Source organism: Spermophilus citellus (genome assembly GCF_964194105.1).
Source record: "Spermophilus citellus genome assembly, chromosome: X".
NCBI lineage: Eukaryota > Metazoa > Chordata > Mammalia > Rodentia > Sciuridae > Spermophilus > Spermophilus citellus.
In genome coordinates this window covers 35,172,057-35,199,734 of record NC_138190.1, presented here as the reverse complement: position 1 = coordinate 35,199,734, position 27,678 = coordinate 35,172,057, and the positions used below count along the sequence as shown (strand labels likewise).

At 36.6% G+C, this 27,678-nt stretch overlaps 1 protein-coding gene across 9 annotated transcripts in view; it reads left to right on the top strand.

The window, feature by feature from the left end:
- The window catches only part of CASK (calcium/calmodulin dependent serine protein kinase), a 385,036-nt gene that overhangs the window by 140,930 nt on the left and 216,428 nt on the right, over positions 1-27,678 (top strand). For all 9 annotated transcript variants that reach the window (XM_081276357.1, XM_081276354.1, XM_081276356.1 and 6 more), the window contains exon 3: positions 5,643-5,748. In XM_081276357.1, coding sequence (XP_081132483.1) covers positions 5,643-5,748 — 106 coding nt within the window. The remainder of the gene's footprint in view (positions 1-5,642; positions 5,749-27,678) is intronic.

Here is a 27,678-nt window from a genome sequence, read left to right as displayed (position 1 = left end):
AACTTCAGGAAAAAATAACTTTCATTTACTTATTTTGTTATTAATATTTATTCAAATGAACAAATTAATACTGATCCTAATTATCTCTAAGACTAAAGTATATTCTTTGTTCGGATTAGAACCTGGTTCAGCTCTTAGTAAGTTTTTAACACAAATGAGAATACTTCTATACTTTGTTAGGAAAAGAGCAACAACTACTTTCTGACTATCCCTAGTGACAGGGAGAACAGAATACGCTGTTTCTGTGGCAGTCCCAATAGCTTCTCAGCCAAGTCAGTGTCACCACATTAGCACTGTTATGCCACCGGATCTAGTGCATATAAAAACTACATAGCCCCACAAGCCATTGTGGTGTGATATAAAGAGCACTGGACTTTATTAGTCCTGCTCCCTCCTCTTACTAGTTGTATGATTTTCATTGACTTATTTGTTTCACTGAACCCTGGGCCTCAGTTTCTTCCTCTGTAAAATGGGGGGATATGTATATGTGTGTGTGTGTGTGTGTGTGTGTGTGTATAGGCATTATAGTCAGTAAATGAGGACTTATAGAGGGGCACTTTAAAATTGCAAATATTGCATAGTAAACTCTCAAATGCTGCATTGCAAAATCTAGTGATAAAATCTACAAAGTCGTTCAATAAATTTTGAATCATCCAAAGGGCTACCATACATTGGCTATTGACTATTCTTTGCCTATCTGGTAAATTAAGCAAGACAAAATAATTGAAAACTATATAACAAATGAGGGTATAAATTAAAAACAGTGAAAAAACTCCAGACTTAGTTATTAAATGATGGAATTGGGTAATTAAAAGAAGATAAGTTTCCTTTAATGGAAGTATTTTTGAAAAACACATGTTTGAGTTTAGGTTCTTTTTTGAATGACAGGCTTTGCAAATATCTGTGTAAGAATTGCAGAACAACTCACAGCCAGGAAAGGGTAAGAACTGAAGTACATTAGTTTATCATTTCAGTTTGGTAGCCACCAGCCTCATGTAGCTGTTGAGCATTTAGAATATGGCCAGCCTGAATTGAGATATGCTGTAAGACGAGAGTACAAAAAGATAACATGTTTCACTAATAATTGTAAATGTATGTTGAAATAATAACACATTTTATCTCTTGTATTAGATAAAATGTTGTTAAAATGAATTTCATTTGTTTCTTTTTACTCTTGTTTTTAAATATTTTTTTTAGTTGTAGATGGACACAATACCTTTATTTTGTTTATTTTTATATGGTGCTGGGATAGTATCCAGTACTTCACACATGCTCAGCAAGCACTCTACCACTGAGCCACAACCCCCGCCCTCTTTTTACTCTCTTAATGTGGCTACTAAACAAATTTAAATTATATGTGTGACTTGCATCGTTTTTTCTACTAGATAGTGCTGGTCTAAATCCTCATTGACTGGTTCTGGGCAAACTAACCCTTACATTTAGGCCTTTTAACTTCAGATACTGAGGTTGAGACTGCTACTCCAAGGCCAACAATGTCAAGAATTGTTCCTTTCTTTAATTATATATATATAATATATAAACCCCAGTTTGGTTTTATCCATGGTCAAATAAACTTACTGCAAAACTATGGCACTCTGTAGCTATTATCTGATTTTCAACAGATAATATGAAGAGTTCTGCTATTGTAAGAACAAATGGTAGTAAAATGAATAATAAAAATACTTTCTGGGAAAAATATTTTTCTCTTGAAAATTAGTTTTAAGACTGACCACCTGAAACAGCTTCCCTAAACTATCCCTTATTTGAGAGACAGCCTGATAGGCAGACCGTGGACACATAGTTGCTTTACTTCTTAGGAAATTAGTTGGAGTTCTAATACTGTATATCGGGTTGATTTAATATAGACACATAATTAGATGCAAGGGGATGAAATATAGAAATAGATGATTCAAAAATCATTTTAAGTATGATTCAAAAATCATACTAAGGAGGCTAAGGCAGAAGGATCCTCAGCAATTTAGTGAGACCCTGTCTCAAAATTTTAAAAATAGGGCTGGGGCTGGGCTTAGCAGTAGTGCATGTGCCTGGCATGTGTGAGGCACTGGGCTTGATTCTCAGCACCACATAAAGATAATAGTCTATCAACAACTAAAAAAAAATTTTTTTAATTAAAAAATAAATTTTTAAGGACTAGGGACATTTCTCAGTGGTAGAGTGCCCCTGGATTCAATCCCAAGTACTGAAAAAATTATTTTAAAATATCCCTGAGAATCTATAAAATAAGGAAGTACAAGAAAATAGAGAGAGTTGCCACTTATTAGTCTGTAACAAACCAGCACTTCAAAACAGAGATGGCAACTGGGTTACATCACTCACACATATATTTTGTGCTAAAATTATATTTTGTGCTAAATTATTATCATCTACTTTCAAATTTCTTCTTACTCTGCCCCATGAATTGATTTGTAGACAAATAGTGGTTTTAGTTTACTGTATCAGCATAGAGTTCATCTCTCTCTCTCTCTCTCTCTCTCTCTCTCTCTCTCTGCACATATATACAATATCTTTAATATATTTTAATTGTAGAAGGACACAGTACCTTTATAATTTTTATGCAGTGCTGAGGATTGAACCCAGACCTTCACAGGAGCTAGGCAAACACTCTGCCACTGAGCTACAACCCCAGCCCTATTTTATCTTTAATTTATATTCACATTTAAAAGCAATCTTTTTGAGTCTAGTATCCTAGGAATCTTATAGTTAAGATGCACATATAATGTAGTTTTGTTTTTTAAATTGTGCTTTTCTCTTTGAGCTATTTAATTGATACTTGAATTATGGAAAACAGTACCACAGTTAACCTAAATATAAGCCATCTTTTGCGTCATTGTCCCTATCCTTTCAAATATATTTTTATGTTGTTGGGTTTTGTGCTATCCAGTCAGTGTTCTGATTTTAGTCCCCAAAATGTCATATCCAGTGACATTTAAATAACTTTAGTCTTTGAAGGCAGAGCCCTCAGCAATTCTGCCTTTGTTTGGAGAATGGGTGGGTGATAAGACCAGTCCAAGAGCTTGTTCAGCTGTTTACCAAGCAGAAATGTGAGGCTCAAGTGGTGGTGGGGGTTCTTTAGAACATCCATTTCTACTTGCAAGCTCTCAGTGTAACAAAAGCTTCACAGCAGATGGTGAGTGTGAGAATTGGAGCAACTGTAGTTACATGCAACCAGCGAAATAGAAAATAAACCCAAAAGAGGAAAAGAGATTGGTTTTCATTGTGGCAAACACTAAATACATTTACTTCATGACTCCAGTGTCAGAGCATTGAGTGCTTTTGATCAGAACAGAGACAGAGATGAATGGAAAGAGAATAACTAATGTGAAAACAGAAGGTATGAGAAGGTGACTTCTAATAAAATGAGAAGCTAGAGATAAACATAAAAATGGGTAATAAAACTCCTAAGAAGCTATTCATAGAATCAGGAGGCAGAACATTCTTGAAGAGAGAGAAAAAAGTGTTCAAGCATCTGATTGATGTTGTCTGGCTCAACCAGGCCCTCCAGCACACTTTTAAAAGCCTTCCTCATGGTTATGACTTCCCTGCACAAACTCCATAGCTGCTTCATACCCTCCTCTCCTGCAGAGCCTTCCCAGTGGATTTTGGACACATTTTTCCTGTGTCTCTGATCTCTTCTTTTGCAGTGAACATGGAGCCCCAGCTCACATTCACCCCCGCTTAATTCCCTGCCCCTGTGTGTTATGCTCCATAGGCCTCTCACATCTGGCTTCTCATTTGAATCTTATCAGTGCTCTTTGAAACTAATTTAGTAGACTCTGCAGGTACCTATCACCATCTCCATTTCATTGGCTATAAGGAAGACATTTGCAGAAGTTAATAGCCTGCAGGTGGAGGGACAAAGGCAGTACTAGCACCAAGTTTTCTGACTTTCAATCCCATAGACTTTGTATCCTTGCCATTTACTGCCACACAGAGTACTTCCTTTGCAACTACAGCAAAAGCAGACAAGCAAAATATCTTTTGACTTTGCTATTCCTTTTTTACTGCCAGAATCTTCAAATAGGATCATGTCCAAACCCATGGCACAGCATAGTGGAAGGACTACTGACTTTGGAGTCAAGCAGGTCAGGGTTCAAAGCCTATCCCTTTGATAGCCATGTTTCCAAACCTCAGTTTCCTTACTGTAAGGTAACTACCTCACAGGGTTGTTGCAATGTTAAATGACAGAGACTATACTGATTAAGTAGCCTAGTGAGTAGCGTGATAAATTTTAATTTATTATTAGATGATTGTCTCCTGCATACTGACTTTGACCCTGAACTTTTCATAGAACTTGATACAGCCCAAAATGCTCATGACCTTCTCTGGTTGAATCTTAAGGCCTTTTCACAGCTTTCAGCCTTCTCTACCCACATATGTCTTTACTGCCTTTATTCCCTTGACTTTCTTAATATCATATTATTGATTCCTCCTTTTCCAGTGGTTTATATTTTATCTACTTTACTACCTTCTTTTTCCTCATACTACCCTTATGTATGTAAGTCTTCTGAGGTTCCATTTATAGCAATTGCTCTTGTTGACAAAGTTGAATTAATAAATCAGAACGGAAATCATATTATCATATTTTGCTTTGTGCAACACATCCTTAGCGTTCCTTGTTTCTTCCTTACTTGTCTCCTTTCTACTTTTAAATATAAAACATCACACTGAACTTGATTCATCAGCAAACAGGCAAAGCCCACTCCTGTCAGCACTGGAAGGCTTTAATTATCTTATTCCATGTAGACACGGCAGGTGATGCTTCTGCCCAAACTGTTTCAGTGAGATGATGATGATGTTAACAATTTTGCTTTCCAAATAGTATTACAGAGTTTAAGCAGCAGTGTCACATACATTATCTGAATTTGTTCTTCAGAATTATACTGTAAGGCAGGTAGATCCTTAATTATCCAACACATTTTATAGATGTAAAAAAAATCCTAGAGAAACAATTCTGGGCTGGGGGTGTAGCTCAGCTACAAACCCCTAGCATGCACAAAGTCCTGTGTTCAATCCTCAGCATTGCAAGAAAGAAAGAAAGAGAGGGAGAGAGAGAGAAAGAAAGTTAGTTCGATTGATTCTGACTTTGACTCTAGGACTAGTGCCTTCTTTGTTTAAACCATACTATTTTTTGCTCCCTATTCCAGGTAACTTTGCTGATATTTGTAAATCTTAGATTTTAGGCTAAACAATAGACAGTACATTCTTATCTGAGGGGAAACTAAAAAAGAGATAAAATAGTAATTTAAGGTACCTATTGGTAGATTGAGGAAGAGTTATAAATTTGGAAACTGAAACTTGATTACCAGAGTTTGGGGAAGTATTTATTTGTGTGTTTATTTTACTCTGGAGCAAAGTATTTATTTGTACTATGAAGTGTAAATGTGTTCTTAATAAGAGCTGACTCATGTAATGTATATAGATTTAAGCTGATAAAAATTATGAAATGTTATATTGTCAAATATTTTAAAGGATTAAAAGTTAAGCTTGATTTAAGTGGGGAATTTCATCTCTTTAGTTAGAGAAGTCTTCATGTTACCATAGACCACATCATTCACTCATCATTCACTCTAATTGTCTTGTGTTCCTACCCTAATGAAGTATGTTGTATGTTTGTTTTGCAGATCTAAAGCGGGAAGCCAGTATCTGTCATATGCTGAAACATCCACACATTGTAGAGTTATTGGAGACATATAGCTCAGATGGAATGCTTTACATGGTTTTTGAATTGTGAGTGTAAATTTTATTTCTTAAGGAGTAAAATTTTAAGCAACATTGGTTTTAGAAAATACTAACAATTTTCTCTTCAACTTTAGCAATAGTTGTGACCTCATCTGTTTAGAAAGACCCGAAAGCACAGGGAAAAAAGGATTATTTCATCTTAAGGTTCATGACAAAGGAAGCAAAAGCTGGGTGTATTTGGTTATCCTCACACTTTTAAGCACACTTCAGAGAAGAGGCTACAAAAGGAAATAGAATTCAGAGGTAAATAAGAGGCCCCAAAATGTGCAATTCTGACCAAGAGGTCAGTCTGAGATGAAGAGTAGGATGAAGTGGAGGCTTCCATGTAGCAAATCTCCCTGGCAACTTAAAATGAGCAATAACAGACAACTTCTTCTTTTGATATAATCACTACATTGTCAAATGAGGGAAATTCTGTGGCTAATAGTGTATCTTGATTTCAGTAAGGTCTTTGACGTGTTACAAAATTTTTATGAGTCAGAGAAATGTGAGCTAAGGATAGTACAACTGAGTATCCCATAGCTAGTTGGATGATTGTCCAAAGAGATTTATGGGACAGCATACTACAAGGTTTTGTCTTTACCCTATTTTGTTCAGAATTAATCAGTAACTTTGGTCAGGAAAATTAAAAAGGAAGATATACATGCTAAACATTTAAAAGATACCAAGGTTGGAGGGTGTGTTCATTTGCTATGACTTCATAGCAAATCATAGCCAAAAACTTAGTGACTTAAAACAGCACATGCATTATCTCAGTCTCTGTATGTCAAGAATGTGAGCACCATTCAGGTAGTCCTTTAGCTCTAGGTCTCTCACAAGGTGGTAACCACGGTGTTAGCCAGAGCCAAAGCCATTTTCAGTCTTCACTGGAGAGAGGGGGTTAGTTCTTCCAAGCTCATTCACATGGTTGTTGTCAGTCTTCAGTTCCTCTTGGATTCTTGAACTGAGGGTCTTAGTTCCTTAAGAGCTGCTGGCTTCACGTGTTCCTTGGTTCCTTGTCACATGGGCCTTTAAATCAATATGGCCAGTGGCTGCATCAGAGCAAGCAAACAAGCAAGAAGAAATGGGAGGTAGAAGTCACAGGCTTATAATGTAGTCTCCAAAATTATATACCATCACTTCTGCCTTATTCTCCTAGTTAGAAACAAGTCAGTAGGTCCAGCCCACATACCACCACCTGAATACCAGGAGATAGGAATCTCTAGGAAGCATTTCACAAACTGCCCCCCACAGAGAGCTAGCTGACACATTAGTGATCTATACCAAAACTCAAAAATAGTTTACAAGCTTGTAGTCAAGGAGCTGAAACAAAGAAAGTGAAATTTAAGACCAGTTAATATAAACTCCTTCATTCAAATATATAAGTGCAAGACGGGTGTGAATTTAGTTGTGACTACTTATGTGAAAAAGATGTTAATGTTTTACTTAGTTGTTTGCAATAGCTAAAAAGCCCTGAATGGAATGTTAGGTTACATTAATGAGAAGTAGATAATATTCTGAACAGAGCCACACTCCCACCATATTATACACTGCTTGTTCTCCCCGGAGTGTCTGTAGTAAGCAGGACACAGGAATATTTACAGAAGGGTATAACCAGAACGAAAAGGAGCCTGGAGATTCTTTCATAGAGTCATGGCCTTCAGTCTCTTTGCCAGCAAACCTACTAACAGAATTTTGAAAAACCTAGATGCCCTTCTCACATGTTTTTAAGTTGGTATATAAAAATTTTTATTGTGAGAATATAATTTTTAGTGTCTTGGATTTTCCTTTAAATATATTTCCTTCACAACTGCAGAGCTGCACATTTATCTCATTTGCTTTATGGGAAGTGCCTGCTATGTGACCTACATGGCTAAAGCTAGTCCTCGCTGTCAAATCACTCAGCCAAATCAGACTCACTTTTCTGTCAGAAAAAAAAAAAATCCGACTTCATTTTTCAAATAAAATTAAAGTGTTAATAGACATCCCAATGACACTCCTTACTATTGATTTCGAATTCTAAAATAGATCAGGCTCTGCTATGAATATGTTATCTGGATGAAATATGGTGCCATCTCCTTTTCTTTCTCAAATTCTCTTTGCTCCCAGTTGTGTCTCTTTGAAGTTAGACAGGCTTTTCAGGATAGGGAAGCAGTTGGTCTTTGGAGATAACTGATTGCAGATGTGGAGATGTGAAAGGAAAACTAGATTCATTTTCAAGTAGACTATGTTATAGCAAATGAAGATATGGAAATCAATTGCCTTAATATATACTAGTTCATGTGTTCCCAGGAAGGACTTTGAGTACTCCCAGATATACCTGAATCCCAGGTTGAAGACCTCCTGGCATGGAAGAGCTCTTGAAAACACTAGAGGCTTCAGTTCCCCAAGAATTTATTGGTTTTCTTATTCTACTAAGAGTCCCCAGCGCAGAAAGCCATAGGTATAACATACTTAATGTTTTCAGTTATTTGAAAGATCATCATGTATACGATTATATGCTTAATCACTATAACATCACAAGCCATAAGTAGAATCAACAAGTAGCAGATTTCACCTCTAAGAAGACCTGTAATGGTGACACTTACTCCTTCCAAGGGGACAAAGATAGGTTTTACTTTTGGTTTAGAGAGGGACTCTTCTGTGCCTTCCAATTTTAAGATACTGTAATTTTTTCAGAATGACTTTTCTGGTTTAATTTTATTCTCCATTGAATAAATCTGTTTCTGTCCATATTTTTTTTCTCTGAGAAAAGCAAAAGCAGATTTATTCATATACTTTAAAGTAATGAGCACAGAAAGCAACATTTAAAAATTCACCTGATTTCTACCATGTTTACTGTTTGTATCAAAGGGGTCTAAATGACAGAGTAGTAGAGAGAAGATGATCTTTGGTGTCATAAAATGGGTTTTAGTTTCTCAGTGTTAAGCAGTCTCTATGAGATATTTATAGTCAATTTTGTGTGATGCAGGTGTGACTAAAATAATTCAATGGCTATACATTGAGATAAAAACTCATTAAAGTTGGATATTTACCAGTAAATTATCCAAATTAATCCTAATTTAATACAGATTACTAGAATATTGTTTGGTGTTTCATTTTTTAATACATTTTTACTTTATTTTGTAGAGTGTCAGATAAAGAGGTTATAGTATAATCAATGCCAGCATCTGAGCCATTGAGTTCAAAATATTTTGCCATTCCTGTTCAAGCTAACTTTCACCCCTGAAGATTTCTAGAGCAATGTCACTTCTCCTATAAATACTCCTGTTTGTGCTTCTAACAGATAAGGACTTTAAAAAATGATCGTAATAATATTATCATATCTTAACAAATCAATACTATTTCCTTAATGCCATGTCATATTCAGTTGCTGCTCAATTTTCCCTGATTGAACATGAATCTTAAATGATAAATTTCTCAATTTAGAATTGTTTCATGAGCTCTAGGGATCTAGAAGGAGATTGTAAATTCACAGTTAAAATAACTTATATAGAAATATAAAACTGTTCTTTTTGTACCATTGTTTTATAAATTCACCTCACATTTGCCCTCACCCAATTTTTTGCATTCTCCTCAACTCCTAGTTTCAAACCAACAGACCCAAAACATTGATTACTGTGATTTAAAGTAATGTGGATCAAAGAGCAAAACCAAAAAACTTGTGTGCGCCTCCACCTACTGGCTAGGTGAGAGATTGCTTCTATAGCTGCATTCTAAGCTAAGCTACTCTAGAATTGGTTCCATGTTCCTGATAATAGATGTCATTTTCCCCAGTATTCAAGGGCTCATTGCTAAGGTTATGAGTGACCTAGACTTGTTTCCAAGTTTTCTACCATGACACTATTACAGAGTAGACAAGGAAAAGTAAAACAAATAAAATTAGACTAGTTAACTTTGCAGTTTGTTGGCTGCTTGTAAACCACTCTTATTGTTTATGTGGACAGAAGGCTAGACAAAACAACATATTTTAATTACCACCAAGTTTCTTAATATGGTATCCATGTCTGTCTTTACTATAGACTATGTATAAGCAACCCTCCTTTTCTCTTCCTAAATGAAAGTCATGAAGTTGTATGACCCAATCATGTTGTTTATTTGTTTAAAAAAAAATCCTTAGAATGAGTTGATATTCACTTAGTTACAGTTGTTAAGTTTAAAGCAAACTTAAACACAGGGACTCACAGAGCTAGAATGTTCAAGCTGGAAAAGATGATTTCAAAACTTAGATTATAAAATCCTGTGGAGAAATTGTTAGACAACATGTACCCAGGCTCTGTCTGTAGACTTTCAGTTTCAGCAGATACACGTCCTGAAAGCACAGATCTAGAGGACTGACCTTCAAAGTAGGGCCAATACTACTTAGAGATTTCTTTGTCATTTCCCCCAATACATACAGTAGTTAGACATCTGCATGAGTTTGCATTACATCCATTTCTTTGGGATTACATTTAAATTGGAACCTGTCTGTAGCAATTTGCTGAAATGTATTTTAAAATACAGGTTCCATTTTGAAGACAGGACTGAGTTATATTACTTCCCAAAAATTAAATGTTTATTTCTAAGTAACACATTCAGGCTTGTCTTTAGTAGTGTCTGGTACTTGAGTTAAGCTGTAAATCCTAAATTGGCTGGCTAAGGAATTTTATTTACCTTATTATAGAATGATTACATATACCACAGGGAGACTTTTACAGTAATTAAATATGGATTTAAAATATATCTGACATGAAAATAATAGTTTGTATCTCTTAAAATAATATTAGTAGTTTGTGTTTTTGAAGCCAATAAAGGATATAATAGACTGAAACTGCTTCTATTTATTTTTTACTTTATTTTTTTGTCAGATATTTATGCTTGTAGAAGGGAGTATTTGTGAAATTCATTTATATTGATAGAGTGGAAATGACTATTACTTACCAGCAAATTTGCCACTTAAGGGAAAATATGTCTGTCTCAAATCAAACAATAAAAATCTGGACTATTGCATTTTAATTTATTTGAAGGTCTGCACACATTTTTATAGCTGATCTTCTTTGATCTATTTTGATTTTTTTATGTGAGATGATACAAATTGCTATCCATTTATTCAGCAAACTAAACACTTCTCTTGAGTCACTGCATCAAAATGTCCAGTTGATTTTAGTTTTAAGAACTGTGTGTCGGGGTCCCCAAGACCACCCCCAGGTTTGATGATTCACTAAGAGAGCTCAAAGGACTCAGCATATAGTTGTATTCACAAGGATGTAAAGTAACATCAGTATAAGACACATGGGTAGAAGTCCAAGTGCAAGCTTCCAAGAGTTTTCTGCCAGCAATGAGTTGTAACAACATGTAAAATATTGCAACCAGGAAACTTCTTTAGAGACTTGGTGCCTAGGGCTTTTACAAGGATCTGGTCACATAGGCACCCTATGCCTGGTATGCACCAAATTTCAGACCCCCTAGAAACAAAGCAGATGTTCAGCATAAATCATATTGTTTGCACAAACAGTTTAGACACAAGAAGCCACTCTTTTCAGGTAGGTAGTAGGAACTTGCTGAAAATCAAATTCCCTGATGCCTGCCTGTCAAGGGCCAACCTTGGAAGCATACTTTTCAAGCCTTTCTTTTTTTTATCTGTTCTAATTAGTTATACATGACAGCAGAATGCATTTCAACTCATTGTACACAAATGAAGCACAACTTTTCATTTCTCTGGCTGTTCATAATGCAGTCACATCATTCATGCAATCATATATGTACACAGGGTAATAATGTCTGCCTCATTCCACCATCCTTCCCACCCCTACCCCCACTCTCTCTGCCCAATTCAAAGCTCCTCCATTCTTCCATAGCCCTCTGTATTATGGATCAGCATCCACATATCAAAGAAAACATTTGGCCTTTGATTTTTTGAGATTGGTCAAGCCTTTCTTAAAATAGCAGTTTAGGCCTCCTATGGTAATTCTTCCACAATAACTAAAATTGTGATAATAGAAGATGAGTTTGAGTTATAAACTCCTGGATCTGCAAACAAAATGTAATTGCCTATAAAGATAATTATAAGGTTCGGGTTTGGGTTTGGGGTTTTAACTGTAACCATGGTATCATTTTATCTATTGAATAAATAGGTAGCCGGATCTTTGTTTAAGACAAATCCTTGTTTGAAATGTTACAGCATAGACTAGATTTTAGGCTCTAAATGCTGCATCAGAAAATAAATTGCATTCTGATGCTACTATTTTAGAAATACATTTGAAGTTGTCACTTCGGTAATTTTTCATATAGCATGTGAAAGCTGATCTTCAAGCCACTAAGATAATTTTGAATAAATTTATGTACACATAAAATATAAAGAAAATTCAGCTGCTTTTTCATTATTTGAAAAGGAATATAGTTTATTTATTTTAAAATGAAAGATATAGCCAGAAATGACAACACATGCCTGTAATCTCAGCCACTCAGGAGGCTGAGATAAGAGAATCAAAAGTTGGAGGCCAGCCTGGACAACTTAGCAAGATCCTGTCTCAAAATAAAATAAAAAGGGATGGGGATGTAATTCAGTGATAGAGTGCCCATGGGTTCAAGCCCCATTATAAAAAAAAAAAATAATGATGATGATGATGATGATGATGATGATGATAATGTGTGTAAGTTGTTTTTAGTGTGCACGACATTTACCATATACCTACCTTGTACAAATTTAGAAATTATGGAAAATTATAATGACAAAAATAATGCCTTTCAGAAAAGTTAATCAGTGAACATTTTGGAATATTTCCTTCTACTTTAAAAAAAATTTTTTTTAGTTGTAGATCGACACAATAACTTTATTTTGTTTATTTGATATGTTTATGTGGTGCTGAGAATTGAACCCAGTGCCTCACACATGCTAGGCAAGCGCTCTACCCCTGAGCCACAACCCCTGCCCCTCCTTCTACTTTAACTTGTTATCACAATTACAGTAATTGGGACTATTTTATATAAGTAGCTATGTTTCCCAATTCTTTTCACTTAATAATTTAATAATTTTAAACATTTTTTATACCATAAAATAGTTTTCAGTATACTATTTTATGACTACAATAAGATGTTTAAACTATGTGCATGTACATTGTTTTTTGGTTTTCTTACTAGAAATTATGTTTTAATTAATATTCTTGTACATAATTACTTTTTTATTGTTGGTCGTTCAAAGCATTACATAGTTCTTAATATATCATATTTCACAGTTTGATTCAAGTGGGTTATGAACTCCCATTTTTACCCCATATACAGATTGCTGTATCACATCAGTTACACTTCCATTGATTTACATATTGCCATTCTAGTGTCTGATGTATTCTGCTGTCTATCCTATTCTCTACTATCCCCCCTCCCCTCCCCTCCCCATTTCTCTCTCTATCCCCTCTACTGTAAATCATTTCTTCCACTTGTATTATTCTTCTCTTACCCCTCATTTCCTCTTATAGTTCATAATTACTTTTGTTCTCTCAAAATACACTTTTGGAAGTAGAATTACTGGATAAAGAGTATGTGAATGTAAACAAACATGTCTATTACATGCAGATTTAATATTTTTAATATATCACATTTGTAAAAATGCATAAACAAAAATATGCAGCTTAAGATATTATTGTAAAACTACAACCCAGGTCAAGAAGTAAAAAGACTACCTACTTCAACAGCTGCTTAATTTCCTCTTTCTGATCACAACCCCTTTTTCTGTCAGAAATAATTTTAATCTGGACTTCACTTCTGTGTATTTATATACATTGTATTTATATACATATATATACATTGCATAATTTGGTCAATTTCATTCCATAGTTTCTCCCTTATACCATCTAAAATAAGCATCCCTGAATAATATAATTCAGTGTCTATTTTTTAAATCTTTATTTAAATAGAATCATATATATTCTTTTTATTAGAAGAAAGATGTTTATTATTTCCATTTTTCTGAAAAAGAAATGATAGCACAGACATTTAAAAATACTATCCCCAAATCTATCAATTTTTTTTACTTACAGATTAATTCTTGTGCTATAATTTTTGATGTTTTTATCAGTATATTATATATAACAGTGGGGTTCATTTTGACATAATCATATATGCATGGAATATAATTTCCTCCACTTCAGTCCTCAGTACTTCCTCTTTCCTTCCCCTCTTCCTTCTCATTGTTCCCCTTCCTCCACTCTACTAGTTTTCCTTCTAGTTATTCATAGATTTTTTTAAATTAATGCTTTATAGATATACACAAAGGTGATATTCACTGTGGTATATTCATATATATGTATACATTACATATTTTGGTCAATTTCATTTCATAGTTTCTCTCTTTTCTCATCCATCCTTTCTTCCCCTCTATCCCCTTCCTCAGCTCCATTGATCTTACTTCTCTTTTCATGAGATCCCTATCATTTTTTCCCCTTATTTTGCTCTAGCTTTGGCATATGAGAGAAAACATTCAACCCTTGATTTTCTGGGTCTGGCTTATTTCATTTAGCATGATGTTCTCCAGTTCCATCCATTTACCAGAAAATACCTTTATTTATTTATTTACTTATTTATTGGCTGAATAAAACTCTATTGTGTATATGTATCACATTTTCTTGATCCGTTTGTCTGTTGACAGTCATCTTGGTGGTTCCATAACTTGGCTATTGTGAATTGTGCTGCTATAAACATTGATATGCCTGTATCACTATAGTATGCTGATTTTAGTTCTTTTGGATAAATACTAAGGAGTGGGATAGCTGGATCATATGGTGGTTCAATGAGATTTTCTCTCACCACACTTAGAATGGCAATCATCAAGAATACGAGTAATAAATGCTGGCGAGGATGTGGGGGTGGGGGAAGGTACACTCAATACATTGTTGATGAAACTGAAAATTAGTATAAACACTCTGGAAAGAAGTATGGAGATTCCTCAAAAGACTAGAAATGGAACCACCATATGACCTAGTATATATTCTTTTTTGGATCTGTGAGATTCATCCAGGTTGCTTTGTGCAGCTGTTCCTTTTATTGCTACATAGAATTGCAGCAAACAGACTTTCACTGTTTATTCATTGTAATGTTAACAGATACACATTTGAGTGGTTTCTAGATTTGACCGTTTTGAACAATGTTGTTATAAACAGCTTTGTGCATGCATCCTGGTGCATCTAAGCACACATTCATATACTCCTAGGCATAGACCTATGAAGAGAATCCACAGATTTTAAAATATGTGCAACTTCAGTTTTCCTAGAAAATAGTGAGCTATTTTCTCAAATGGATATATAAACTGAACCTTCACCATATAACTTTCTAAGGTGATCCAAGTCCTAATTTTCCTGGGACTGCCCTTGTTTAAACCTGTTGTTAGTTAACAGCATTTTATTCTCATAAGTACTTATTACCTGTGCTGTACATCCTTACTAGTATTTTGGCATTATCAGAATTCTTAATTTTTTGCCCATCAATCTGCATTAGAATCTCATAGTGGTTTTCCATGATTATTCTTTCCTAAATTGCCACTTAGTATCCTACCTCTTCATTCTTTTTATAATACTTTTGATAAAAACAAATTGGTAATTTTAATATAGTCTGATTCATCAGTACCTTATCTTGTGGTGAGCATTTTTGTGTCCCTGAAATCATGAAGATATTTTCTTATATTTTATCATTCTGGAACTAATGAAATATGCTATAAGGTAACAAGCCTGTTTCATTTCTTTCCATATGGAGATTCAGTCATCCCAGCATAATTACTGAAAAGATTGCTCTGTAGTACCACTTTTGCCATAAATCAAACATCCATATGTATGATCATTTCTAGGCTCATTTTGTGGTCCATTAGCCTATTTGCTTGGCATTGTGCCAAGAGTACGTTGGCTTATTTGTTGTAACCGTATAAACTCTGGTAACTCATAGAGTAGGTCCTCCCACCTTATTCTTCTTTAGTCATATTATAAGGGTTGTTTGTACCTATTTCTGAATTTTCCGTATACATTTTAGAAGGAAGTTGTTGACTTCCACCAAAAAAATTGAAGAGTTTTATATCAGAGAAAACATTTAGCAAATATAAGGAGGCTGACTCATAGTGGGGTAGGGAGAGGGAACATGGGAGGAATAGATGAATTCTAGATAGGGCAGAGGGTTGGGAGGGAAAGGGAGGGGGCAGGAGATTGGCAAGGATGGTGGAATGTGATGGACATCATTATCCAAAGTACATGTATGAAGACACGAATTGGTTCAACATACTTTATATACAATCAGAGATATGAAAAATTGTGCTGTATACGTGTAATAAGAATTGTAATGCATTCCGCTGTCATTTATTTTTTTAAAAAAAATCAATAAAAAATTGGAGGGTTTTGACATGAATTATTACATTAAATATTTATGACAGTTTTAGAATAATTGGCATGTTTACAATATTGAATCTTCCATTCATGAACATAGTATGTACCTTGCCATTTATTTAGCTCTGATTTATACTTTTCTCCATGTTAGATTTATTATTTTATCATCTGTTAGATAACAGTAACATGTTATATTTACATTTTGTTAGATTTTTTTTCATAGGTATTTGCTTTTAAGAATAGATCAGTCTTGGGGTTGGAGTTGTGGCTCAGTGGTAGACTGCTTGCCTAGCACATGTGAGGCCCTGGGTTTGATCCTCAGCACCACATAAAAATAAATAAATGATTTTTTTAAAAAAGAATAGATCAGGGTCTGGGGATATAGCTCAGTTGATAGAGTGTTTACCTAGCATGCACAAGGCCCTGGGTTCAATCCCCAGCACCACAAAAAAAAAAAATGATCAGTCTCTCTTCACTCTTTCCCTCCTTCCTTGTACTAACTTTGTATTCCTTTCTGTTCATCAGCTTTCATTAATTCCAGTAATCATTTATTGAATATTTTGGCTTCTCTGCATACATGATTATATCATCTGTGTATAATAAGGGTTTGGTTTGTTCCTTTCAAATTCTTTTACATTGTATTTCTTTTTCTTGCCTTTAATGTGATGGATAAAATATTCAGAACAATAATGCACAGTAGTTATCTTTGCTTATATTTGATCTTAGAGTTTGCTTAGCATGAACAGATGGTGAATTTTATCAAATGCTTTTTTCTGCATATATTAAAATGATTATGTAATATCATCCTTTAATCTATTAATACACTGAATTGAGTTGACCAAACTTGATCGTAATATATCATCTTTATAATCCTTTTTTTTCATATTGCTGGATTTGATTTAGGCTTTTTAAGTTAATATTTATGGGAAGATAATGTTCTTCTACTATCTATATCAGGTTTTCATACCAACATAACACTAGCCTTATAAAATGAATTAAGGAGTACTCTCTGGTTTGTTGTTTTTGTTTTGTTTTTACTCTTTATATGGTTGAACTCACCTCTAAACCCATCCAGACAAAACTCTCTTATGAAAATAGTTTTCATTTCTGGACAATTCCTTAAATATGTATGTGAATATTCAGGTGTTCTTTCATTGCCATATCACTTTTAGTAATCGTTTTAATAGGAATAAGTGCATTTTAATCTGAATTATAAACAGTTTTGGTGCAAAGTTATTTATTCATAATATTTCTGCAGGATCTTTAGTTATATGTTTTCATTTTTTTTCTTTTTTATTCTTTGTAATTGTAGATAGACAGAATGCCTTTATTTTATTTCTTTATTTTTATGTGGTGCTGAGGATCAAACCCAGGCAAGTGCTCTGCCTCTAAGCCACGGCTCCAGCCCATGTCATCTCCATCCTTCTATTATAGACTTAATTCTCTGGGTTTTTTTTCCTTCCTTTTAATTTCAACCTTGTTATGTCCTTGGATTTTAGATGTTTCTCTTATTAAAGTAATATAATTTCATTGTTTTTTTTTATTCCAGCCTCTCAGTTTTTGTTGGTCCATTTATATTTAATTGTATTTTGACATATTTTGATTTACATCTATGATCTTCTTTGGTGCTATTTGTACCACCTTTTCAATGTTTCTTTCCTGCTATTTGATTTATTGGAATCAATTGAATGTTTTATCATTGCATTTACCTCTATTAATTTGAAAGGTTAATCACCCCCTTTTATTATTTTAGTATGTAACCCAGAAATTATAATATATGCCCTAACTATCACATTCTAATTTTGCAGTGACATCCCAGTAGTAATAAGTGTACCCATACCCTCCCATAACATCATTTCTAAATATCCTTCTCTAATAGGCTTCTTGGAGAAATTATCATTAATTCTAGGGCTGAGACAGAGAAAATATAAAATAAGCCTGAAGCATCTTAAAGTGCCTGAAAGTAAAGAAGGGTCCATGTCAGAGAGACACCGAAACCAACCTGAACTGTTCCCAATGGCCAAAAGTAAAATAATTTGAGCAACAAAATAAAGGAGTATTGGATTATAATCCAAAGTACAAAGTATTATATGAATCCATACTGACATAGAGAAATAATTAGACAATAAATGAGAGAAGAAACAAACCTCCTTTACAAAGAAATTCCAAGTATTGAGGACTCGGAAGATGGCGGCGAAGGGAGTGCATCACCCCAGTGCGCCACGTCACTATGCGGGAGAAAGACGAGGTGAAACAGCTGAAGGCTATCTTGTTGGTAATTTCCAGTGAAATTGAGGTGCTCCAGAATCTAGTGGACGGATTTCCATCGCGCGAGGCTCGGCTGCGGGGGCTCGGACGCGGGCGATTTCTCCGCACGGAGGGTCGCGCCCTGCAGCTGGAGTCTGCGGCGCGCGCTGGGAAGCGGCGAGGTGCCGGAGCGGGGGTGCAGCGATGCGGATTCTGGGGGATCCTGCCAGTGGTGCAATGGCCGTGCTTAGTGCTGAGTTCCGGCTTTGAGACAGAGGAGAGAAGCGGTCCAGTTCGGTTCTCGACACCGGTCGGACCACGGAGGAGGACAGCAGCCGCCATCTTGGAGAGCTGATGTAATCATCCCTATTTTCTACTGATCTCAGCTCATTCAGCTATGGAACAGGTGATTTCAGGCTGGTATTTGCCTGCATCTCGCAGACAGATCGCTCAGGCTCAGGGCTCAAGAACCAGTGGAGAATACTCCTAGGGGCTCGCTCCTGGCAAGGTGTGCGCCAGGCTCTGAGCGGCCGGATTCTGGTTCCCGCAGCTGCTTTGGCCCAGAGCTGGGGAACCTGCAGAGACTGCGTGTTGAGGCCAGCTCCAAGTGGAGCGTGCGCTGAGCTCGGGGCGGCTGGGTTCTGACTCCCGGAACAGTTTTGGCCCGGGGCTGGGGAGCCCGCGGGGACTGCGTCTTTGAGCCTGCTCCCAGCGGAGCATGCACCGAGCTCGGAGAGCTTGGCGCGGCCGGGCTCTGGCTCCCGGAGTTGCTTTGGCCTGGGGCAGGGGAACCCGCGGGGGTCGCTCCTTGGAGCCTGCTCCTATTGGAGCGTGAGCCGGGATCGGAGAGGCCGGGTTCTGGCTCCCGATGCTGCTTTGGCCCAGGGTTGGGGAACCTGTGGTGACTGCTTCTCGGTCCGGGTCCTGCTGGGTGTTGTGGGGGCCAGGGGGGTAGAGTGGAGCTGCCGCCTGCGCCCAGAGCAGGCCAAGTGACCCGCCGGCGTGGTATCACGACACCCCAACTGCAGCTGGGGCCGAAGAGAGTAGCCGCCCACGCCTAGAACAGGACCAGCGACCCGATGGCGTGGTAGCCAAGTCACCCCATTTGGAGTAGGGGCTGTGCAGAGCCGCCGTCTGAGCCTGCAAGGTAGGCAGACCTGCGTCAAACTGGCAGGACAGGCCCGGTAGCCTGCCAGCGTGGTGGACATGTAGCACCGAGGCAGTCACGTCACACTGGTTGGAGCGGGGGTGGAGCAGAGCCGCCGCCCGTGTCCGGAAAAGGCCCAGCGCCCAGCGACCCATTGGAGAGGCAGTCAGGTACCCCCATTGGGAGTGGGGGCTGAGCAGAACTGCCGCCCGAGCCTGCAAGGTAGGCAGACCTGCGACCCACCGGCGGAACAGGCCTAGAGGACTGCCAGCGTGGTAGACACGTCACACCAATTGGAGTAGGGGCCGAGCAGAGCCATCGCCCACATCCGGATCAGGACCAACGACCCGAGGGCGTGGTAGTTACATCACCACAATTGGAGTGCGGGCAGAGCAGAGCCGCCACCCGCACCCGCAGGGTGGGCAGACCTGCGACCGACCAGAGTGGTAGACAGATCACCCTAATTAGAGGAGGAGCACAGCCACTACCCGCCCTGCAAGGGAGATTTTCCAACTACACAAGAGCTATATAAATAAATAGGGGGAAAATTTCAAAAACACAACAGTTTCACCAAGCACAAAGAAACACGAGCAGTATGAAAAGACAAGGAAAGAAAGGACCACAAGCAATGCAGGTCAACTCAACTTTAGAAGAGGTAATACCTGCAACAGATGGAATGTCAGAAAAAGAGTTCAGGATATACACGCTTCAGATGATCTGGAGTCTCAAGGAAGACATGAGACAGCAAAATCAGACAATGAAAGATCACTTTGACAAGGAACTACATAAACAAATCCAGGAAGTAAAAGATCAATTACACAGGGAGATAGAGGTAATAAAAAACAAACAAATAGAAATCCTAGAAATGCAGGAAGCAATAAACCAACTTAAAAACTCAATTGAGAATACTACCAGCAGAGTAGATCACTTAGAAGATAGAACATCAGACAATGAAGACAAAGTATTTCAACTTGAAAAGAACATAGACAGCTCAGCAAGACTGCTAAGAAACCATGAGCAGAACATCCAAGAAATATGGGATAACATTAAAAGACCAAACTTAAGAGTCATTGGGATACAGGAAGGCACAGAGCTCCAAACCAAAGGAATAAACAATCTATTCAATGAAATAATACAAGAAAACTTCCCAGACTTGAAGAATGAGACAGAATCCCAAATCCTAGAAGCCTACAGGACGCCGAATGTGCAAAATCATAAGAGATCTACACCTAGACACATTATAATGAAGATGCCCAACATACAGAATAAGGAGAGAATTTTAAAAGCTACAAGAGAAAGGAAGCAGATTACATTTAGGTGTAAACCAATCAGGATAACAGCTGATCTCTCAACACAGACTCTGAAAGCTAGAAGATCCTGGAATAACATATTTCAAACACTGAAAGAAAATGGGTTCCAACCAAGAATCGTGTATCCGGCGAAATTAAGCTTCAGGATGGATGATGAGATTAAAACCTTCCACGATAAACAAAAGTTAAAAGAATTTGCAGCTAGAAAACCATCTCTTCAAAAAATCCTTGGCAAAATATTACAGGAAGAGGAAATGGAAAATAACGATGAAAACCAACAGTGGGAGGTAGGACAGTAAAGGGGGGAAAGTAATCAAAGAGGAAAACAAATCAGGTTTAGTAACATTAATAAACAAATATGGCTGGAAGAACAAACCATATCTCAATAATAACCCTAAATGTTAATGGCTTAAACTCACCAATTAAGAGACACAGGCTAGTTGAATGGATCACAAAACAACACCCAACAATATGCTGCCTACAGGAGACGCATTTGATAGGAAAAGATATACATAGACTGAAGGTGAAAGGTTGGGGAAAATCATATCATTCATATGGACTGCGGAAACAAGCAGGAGTGTCCATACTCATATCAAATAAAATAGATTTCAAGCCAAAGTTAATCAAAAGGGATAAAGAAGGACACTGCATACTGCTCAAGGGAACCACACACCGACAAGACATAACAATCATAAATATATATGCCCCAAACAATGGTGCAGCTATCTTCGTCAAGCAAACTCTTCTCAAGTTCAAGAGTCTAATAGACCACCATACAATAATCATGGGAGACTTCAACACACCTCTCTCACCACTGGACAGATCTTCCAAACAAAAGTTAAATAAGGAAACTATAGAACTCTATAATACAATTAACAACCTAGACTTAATTGACATATATAGAATATACCACCCAACGTCAAGCAGTTACACTTTTTTCTCAGCAGCACATGGATCCTTCTCAAAAATAGATCATATATTATGTCACAGGGCAACTCTTAGACAATATAAAGGAGTAGAGATAATACCATGCATCCTATCTGATCATAATGGAATGAAACTGAAAATCAACGATAAAAGAAGGAAGGAAAAATCATGCATCACTTGGAGAATGAACAATAGGTTACTGAATGATCAATGGGTTTTAGAAGACATCAAGGAGGAAATTAAAAACTTCTTAGAGTTAAATGAAAACACAGACACAACATATCGGAATCTATGGGACACATTGAAAGCAGTTCTAAGAGGGAAATTCATTGCTTGGAGTTCATTCCTTAAAAAAAGAAAAAACCAACAAATAAATGATCTCATACTTCATCTCAAAATCCTAGAAAAAGAAGAGCAAAACAACAGCAAAAGAAGTAGAAGGCAAGAAATAATTAAAATCAGAGCTGAAATTAATGAAATTGAAACAAAAGAAACAATTGAAAAAATTGACAAAACTAAAAGTTGGTTCTTTGAAAAAATAAATAAAATGGACAGACCCTTAGCCATGCTAACGAAGAGAAGAAGAGAGAGAACTCAAATTACTAGCATACGGGATGAAAAAGGCAATATCACAACAGACACTTCAGAAATACAGAAGATAATCAGAAATTATTTTGAATCCTTATACTCCAATAAAATAGAAGATAGTGAAGGCATAGATAAATTTCTTAAGTCATATGATCTGCCCAGATTGAGTCAGGAGGATATAGACAACCTAAACAGACCAATAACAATAGAGGAAATAGAAGAAACCATCAAAAGACTACCAACTAAGAAAAGCCCAGGACTGGATGGGTATACAGCAGAGTTTTACAAAACCTTTAAAGAGGAACTAACACCAATACTTTTCAAGCTATTTCAGGAAATAGAAAAAGGGAGAACTTCCAAATACATTCTACGAGGCCAACATCACCCTGATGCCTAAACTAGACAAAGACACTTCAAAGAAAGAAAACTACAGACCAATATCTCTAATGAACCTAGATGCAAAAATCCTCAATAAAATTCTGGCGAATCGGATTCAAAAACATATCAAAAAAATTATACACCATGATCAAGTAGGATTCATCCCTGGGATGCAAGGCTGGTTCAATATACGGAAATCAATAAATGTTATTCACCACATCAATAGACTTAAAAATAAGAACCATATGATCATCTCGATAGATGCAGAAAAAGCATTCGACAAAGTACAGCATCCCTTTATGTTCAAAACTCTAGAAAATTTAGGGATAACAGGATCATACCTCAACATTGTAAAAGCAATCTATGATAAGCCACAGGCCTGCATCATTCTGAATGGAGAAAAATTGAAGGCATTCCCTCTAAGATCTGGTACAAGACAGGGATACCCTCTCTCACCACTTCTGTTCAACATAGTCCTCGAAACACTGGCCAGAGCAATTAGACAGACGAAAGAAATTAAAGGCATAAAAATAGGAAAAGAAGAACTTAAATTATCACTATTTGCGGCCGACATGATTCTATACCTAGAAGACCCAAAAGGGTCTACAAAGAAACTACTAGAACTAATAAATGAATTCAGCAAAGTGGCAGGATATAAAATCAACACGCATAAATCAAATGCATTCCTGTATATCAGCGACAAATCCTCTGAAACGGAAATGAGGACAACTACTCCATTCACAATATCCCCCCAAAAAATAAAATACTTGGGAATCAACCTAACAAAAGAGGTGAAAGACTTATACAATGAAAACTACAGAACCCTAAAGAGAGATATAGAAGAAGACCTTAGAAGATGGAAAAATATACCCTGTTCATGGATAGGCAGAACTAACATCATCAAAATGGCGATATTACCAAAAGTTCTCTATAAGTTCAACGCAATGCCAATCAAAATCCCAACAGCATTTTTTGTAGAAATAGATAAAACAATCATGAAATTCATATGGAAAAATAAAAGGCCCAGAATAGCAAAAACGATGCTAAGCAGGAAGTGTGAATCAGGCGGTATAGCGATACCAGACTTCAAACTATACTACAGAGCAATAGTAACAAAAACAGCATGGTACTGGTACCAAAACAGGCGGGTGGACCAATGGTACAGAATAGAGGACACAGTAACCAATCCACAAAACTACAATTATCTTATATTTGATAAAGGGGCTAAAAGCATGCAATGGAGGAAGGATAGCATCTTCAACAAATGGTGCTGGGAAAACTGGAAATCCATTTGCATCAAAATGAAACTGAATCCCTTTCTCTCGCCATGCACAAAAGTTAACTCAAAATGGATCAAGGAGCTCGATATTAAATCAGAGACACGGCGTCTGATAGAAGAAAAAGTTGGCTCTGATCTACATACTGTGGGGTCGGGCTCCAAATTCCTCAATAGGACACCCATAGCACAAGAGTTAATAACTAGAATCAACAAATGGGACTTACTCAAACTAAAAAGTTTTTTCTCAGCAAAAGAAACAATAAGAGAGGTAAATAGGGAGCCTACATCCTGGGAACAAATCTTTACTCCTCACACTTCAGATAGAGCCCTAATATCCAGAGTATACAAAGAACTCAAAAAATTAGACAATAAGATAACAAATAACCCAATCAACAAATGGGCCAAGGACCTGAACAGACACTTCTCAGAGGAGGACATACAATCAATTAATAAGTACATGAAAAAATGCTCACCATCGCTAGCAGTCAGAGAAATGCAAATCAAAACCACCCTAACATACCATCTCACTCCAGTAAGATTGGCAGCCACTATGAAGTCCAACAACAACAAGTGCTGGAGAGGATGCGGGGAAAAGGGTACACTTGTTCATTGTTGGTGGGACTGCAAATTGGTGCAGCCAATTGGGAAAGCAGTATGGAGATTTCTTGGAAAGCTGGGAATGGAACCACCATTTGACCCAGCTATTCCCCTTCTTGGTCTATTCCCTAAAGACCTAATAAGAGCATGCTACAGGGACACTGCTACATCGATGTTCATAGCAGCACAATTTACGATAGCAAGATTGTGGAACCAACCTTGATGCCCTTCAATAGATGAATGGATAAAATATGTGGCATTTATACACAATGGAGTATTACTCTGCATTAAAAAATGACAAAATCATAGAATTTGGAGGGAAATGGAATGCATTAGAGCAGATTATGCTAAGTGAAGCTAGCCAATCCTTAAAAAGCAAATGCCAAATGACTGCTTTGATATAAGAGGAGTAACCAAGGACAGGATAGGGATGAAGAGCTTGAGAATAAGATTAACATTAAACAGGGATGAGAGGTGGGAGGGAAAGGGAGTGAGAAGGGAAATCGCATGGAAATGGAAGGTGATCCTCAGGGTTTTACAAAATTACATATAAGAGGAAATGAGGGGTAAGAGAAGAATAATACAAGTGGAAGAAATGATTTACAGTAGAGGGGGTAGAGAGAGAAATGGGGAGGGGAGGGGAGGGGGGATAGTAGAGAATAGGATAGACAGCAGAATACATCAGACACTAGAATGGCAATATGTAAATCAATGGAAGTGTAACTGATGTGATACAGCAATCTGTATACGGGGTAAAAATGGGAGTTCATAACCCACTTGAATCAAACTGTGAAATATGATATATTAAGAACTATGTAATGTTTTGAATGACCAACAATAAAAAAAAGAATAAATAAATTAAAAAAAAGAAATTCCAAGTATTCAATGTAGAGAATCCCTCTGTTCCCTTAAGTGTGGGATGGACTTAGTTTCAAAGAACAAAGTATGGAGAGGGAAAAATGATAACTTTACAGTAGAAAGACTGGCAGATACTACCTCCGCCAAATGATTAAGTTAATACCACCAGTGAAAAGTCATGTGGGCATCATATACTCTTTGATACTATGTGATAAGAAGGGCATTTCACCTCTGATATTCTTTCCCCTAAAAAACATAATCCTAACCTAGACAAGAAGAAAACATCAGACAAACCCAAGCTGAGGCGCATTCTACAAATACCTAGCAAGTACTCTTTTTTTTTTTTTCTTAAGCAAGAAAGGAATTTTTTGAGCTGGGCATGGTGGTGCACTCCTGTAATCCCAGTATCTCAGGAGGCTGGGATTTTGAGGATTTTTTTTTTTTTTGAGGCAGGAGGATTGCAAGTTCAAGACCAGCCTCAGAAACAAAGCTAAGCCCTAAGCAGCTTAGTGAGACCCTGTCTCAAAATTAAAAAAAAAAAAAAATTATAATAAAAATCCAGCTGGGGATATGGCTCAGTAGTAAAGCACCCCTGGGTCCAATCCCTGGGACCACAAAAAAAAAGGATTTTTTATTTCAGTTGGACCAAAACTGGGAAGACAGCTATTCTAGAAATCTGTCTTCTCTATATTGTTAAGAGTCTTAGGATTGTAGAGGGAAAAAACAAAAGCAGGGAGCTAAAAGTTATACATATGCATAGTAATTTTTGTCAGACTACAGTCTAGTTGCAGGTCTAGTTTTTCTGGGATCCCATCACTGGAGTCCTGCTGGCTTCTTCCTGTTACACCAGACATAAGAGGGGGGATTGTTATTGCTGGGGGATTTGGTTTTCATTCTCAGCTTGAGATGGCTGCCAGCAGGAAGCTGGGACAGAGACATAAAGAACAGTTTAGAGGAACAAAATGGAGTCAATCAAGACAATGGCTGGATCTTTTAAAAAATTTTTTCCAGTTTTTAAGGAACCCCTTATTTCAGGGCAATCTTATAATACTGATCCCTTAATCTGTAGGATCTGTGCTAGCTCCAGTAGTAGTTGGTTAGAAAATTGAATTGAATTATTTTAAAATTAAAAGTTGCTTTAATCAAAACTAAACAAAAATGAAACTTTTTATACTATCATTTCCTGTTTAAAGTAACATTGCAGATTTTTATTTATTAGATAATACAGTTATTAGACAATATGACGGTTACTAGATAATAAGAAATTATTATTTTTTAATGTGTGATTTTGATATTACAACTATTTTACCAAAAAGGAGCCCTTACTGTTTGGAGATAACTACTGAAATATTTACGCATGTGTTATTAATGTCTGGGATTTGCCTCAAAATTAGGCAAGGGATGAGTAGTTGGAATATAGGTGAAACAAGATTGGCCAATTGGTTCGTTGTTGGAGCAGAATAATGGATACATGGGGCTTTTTACTTTGCACATTTGATTTCTACAATAGAAAGGGTTTTTTAATGAGGGAAAAATTACAGGGTTTCTACTTAACTTTTTAAACTTTGTATTTCTAAGTGATATCTCTAAAACTCTTGGCTCCTTGCCACATTAAGTGCTTATTTGTTTCATCCTGCTAGTTTAAATACATAATAAAAATCAATGAAAAGGAGTCCATTGCAGTTCTTTTCATCCTTAAGATATACCCCCATAGGGATGCACAATCAAATGCTGGATTTGACTGTAATTCTAAATAACTTCTCTTTGTAGTTATGCCACAGTTTGATATAGATAGAGTTAGGTTTGTTTGTTTCAGGTTTTTTGAAATTAAAGTTCTTATTGAGAGACATGTGTAGATTCTCATGCAGCTATAAGAAATAATACAGATGTCCTTGTAGACTTTGCCCAATTTCTGCCAACATTAACATTCTGCAAAACTAGTATATTATCACAGTGAGAATACTGACATTGATACAATCCACCAGTCTTATATATTTACCTGCATCAGTTTTTTTTAAGAATGCCTTTTTTTCTTGTTTTAATCTTGATTTTTTTAGATTATGGAAAACCTTTACATGATTACAAAGTCAAGCCTATGAATAGGGTTCATTCAGAAAGATCTTGTTTGCATTCCTTTTCCCCTATCACTTCCTTGTTCTAGTAGTAACAAGTAATATCTATAAAAGTAGTTTATTTTAATTTTATTTTTTAATTATTAACTATTAAAAACAGTTATTTTATTTTTCCATTATTGCTGTTTGAAAATAT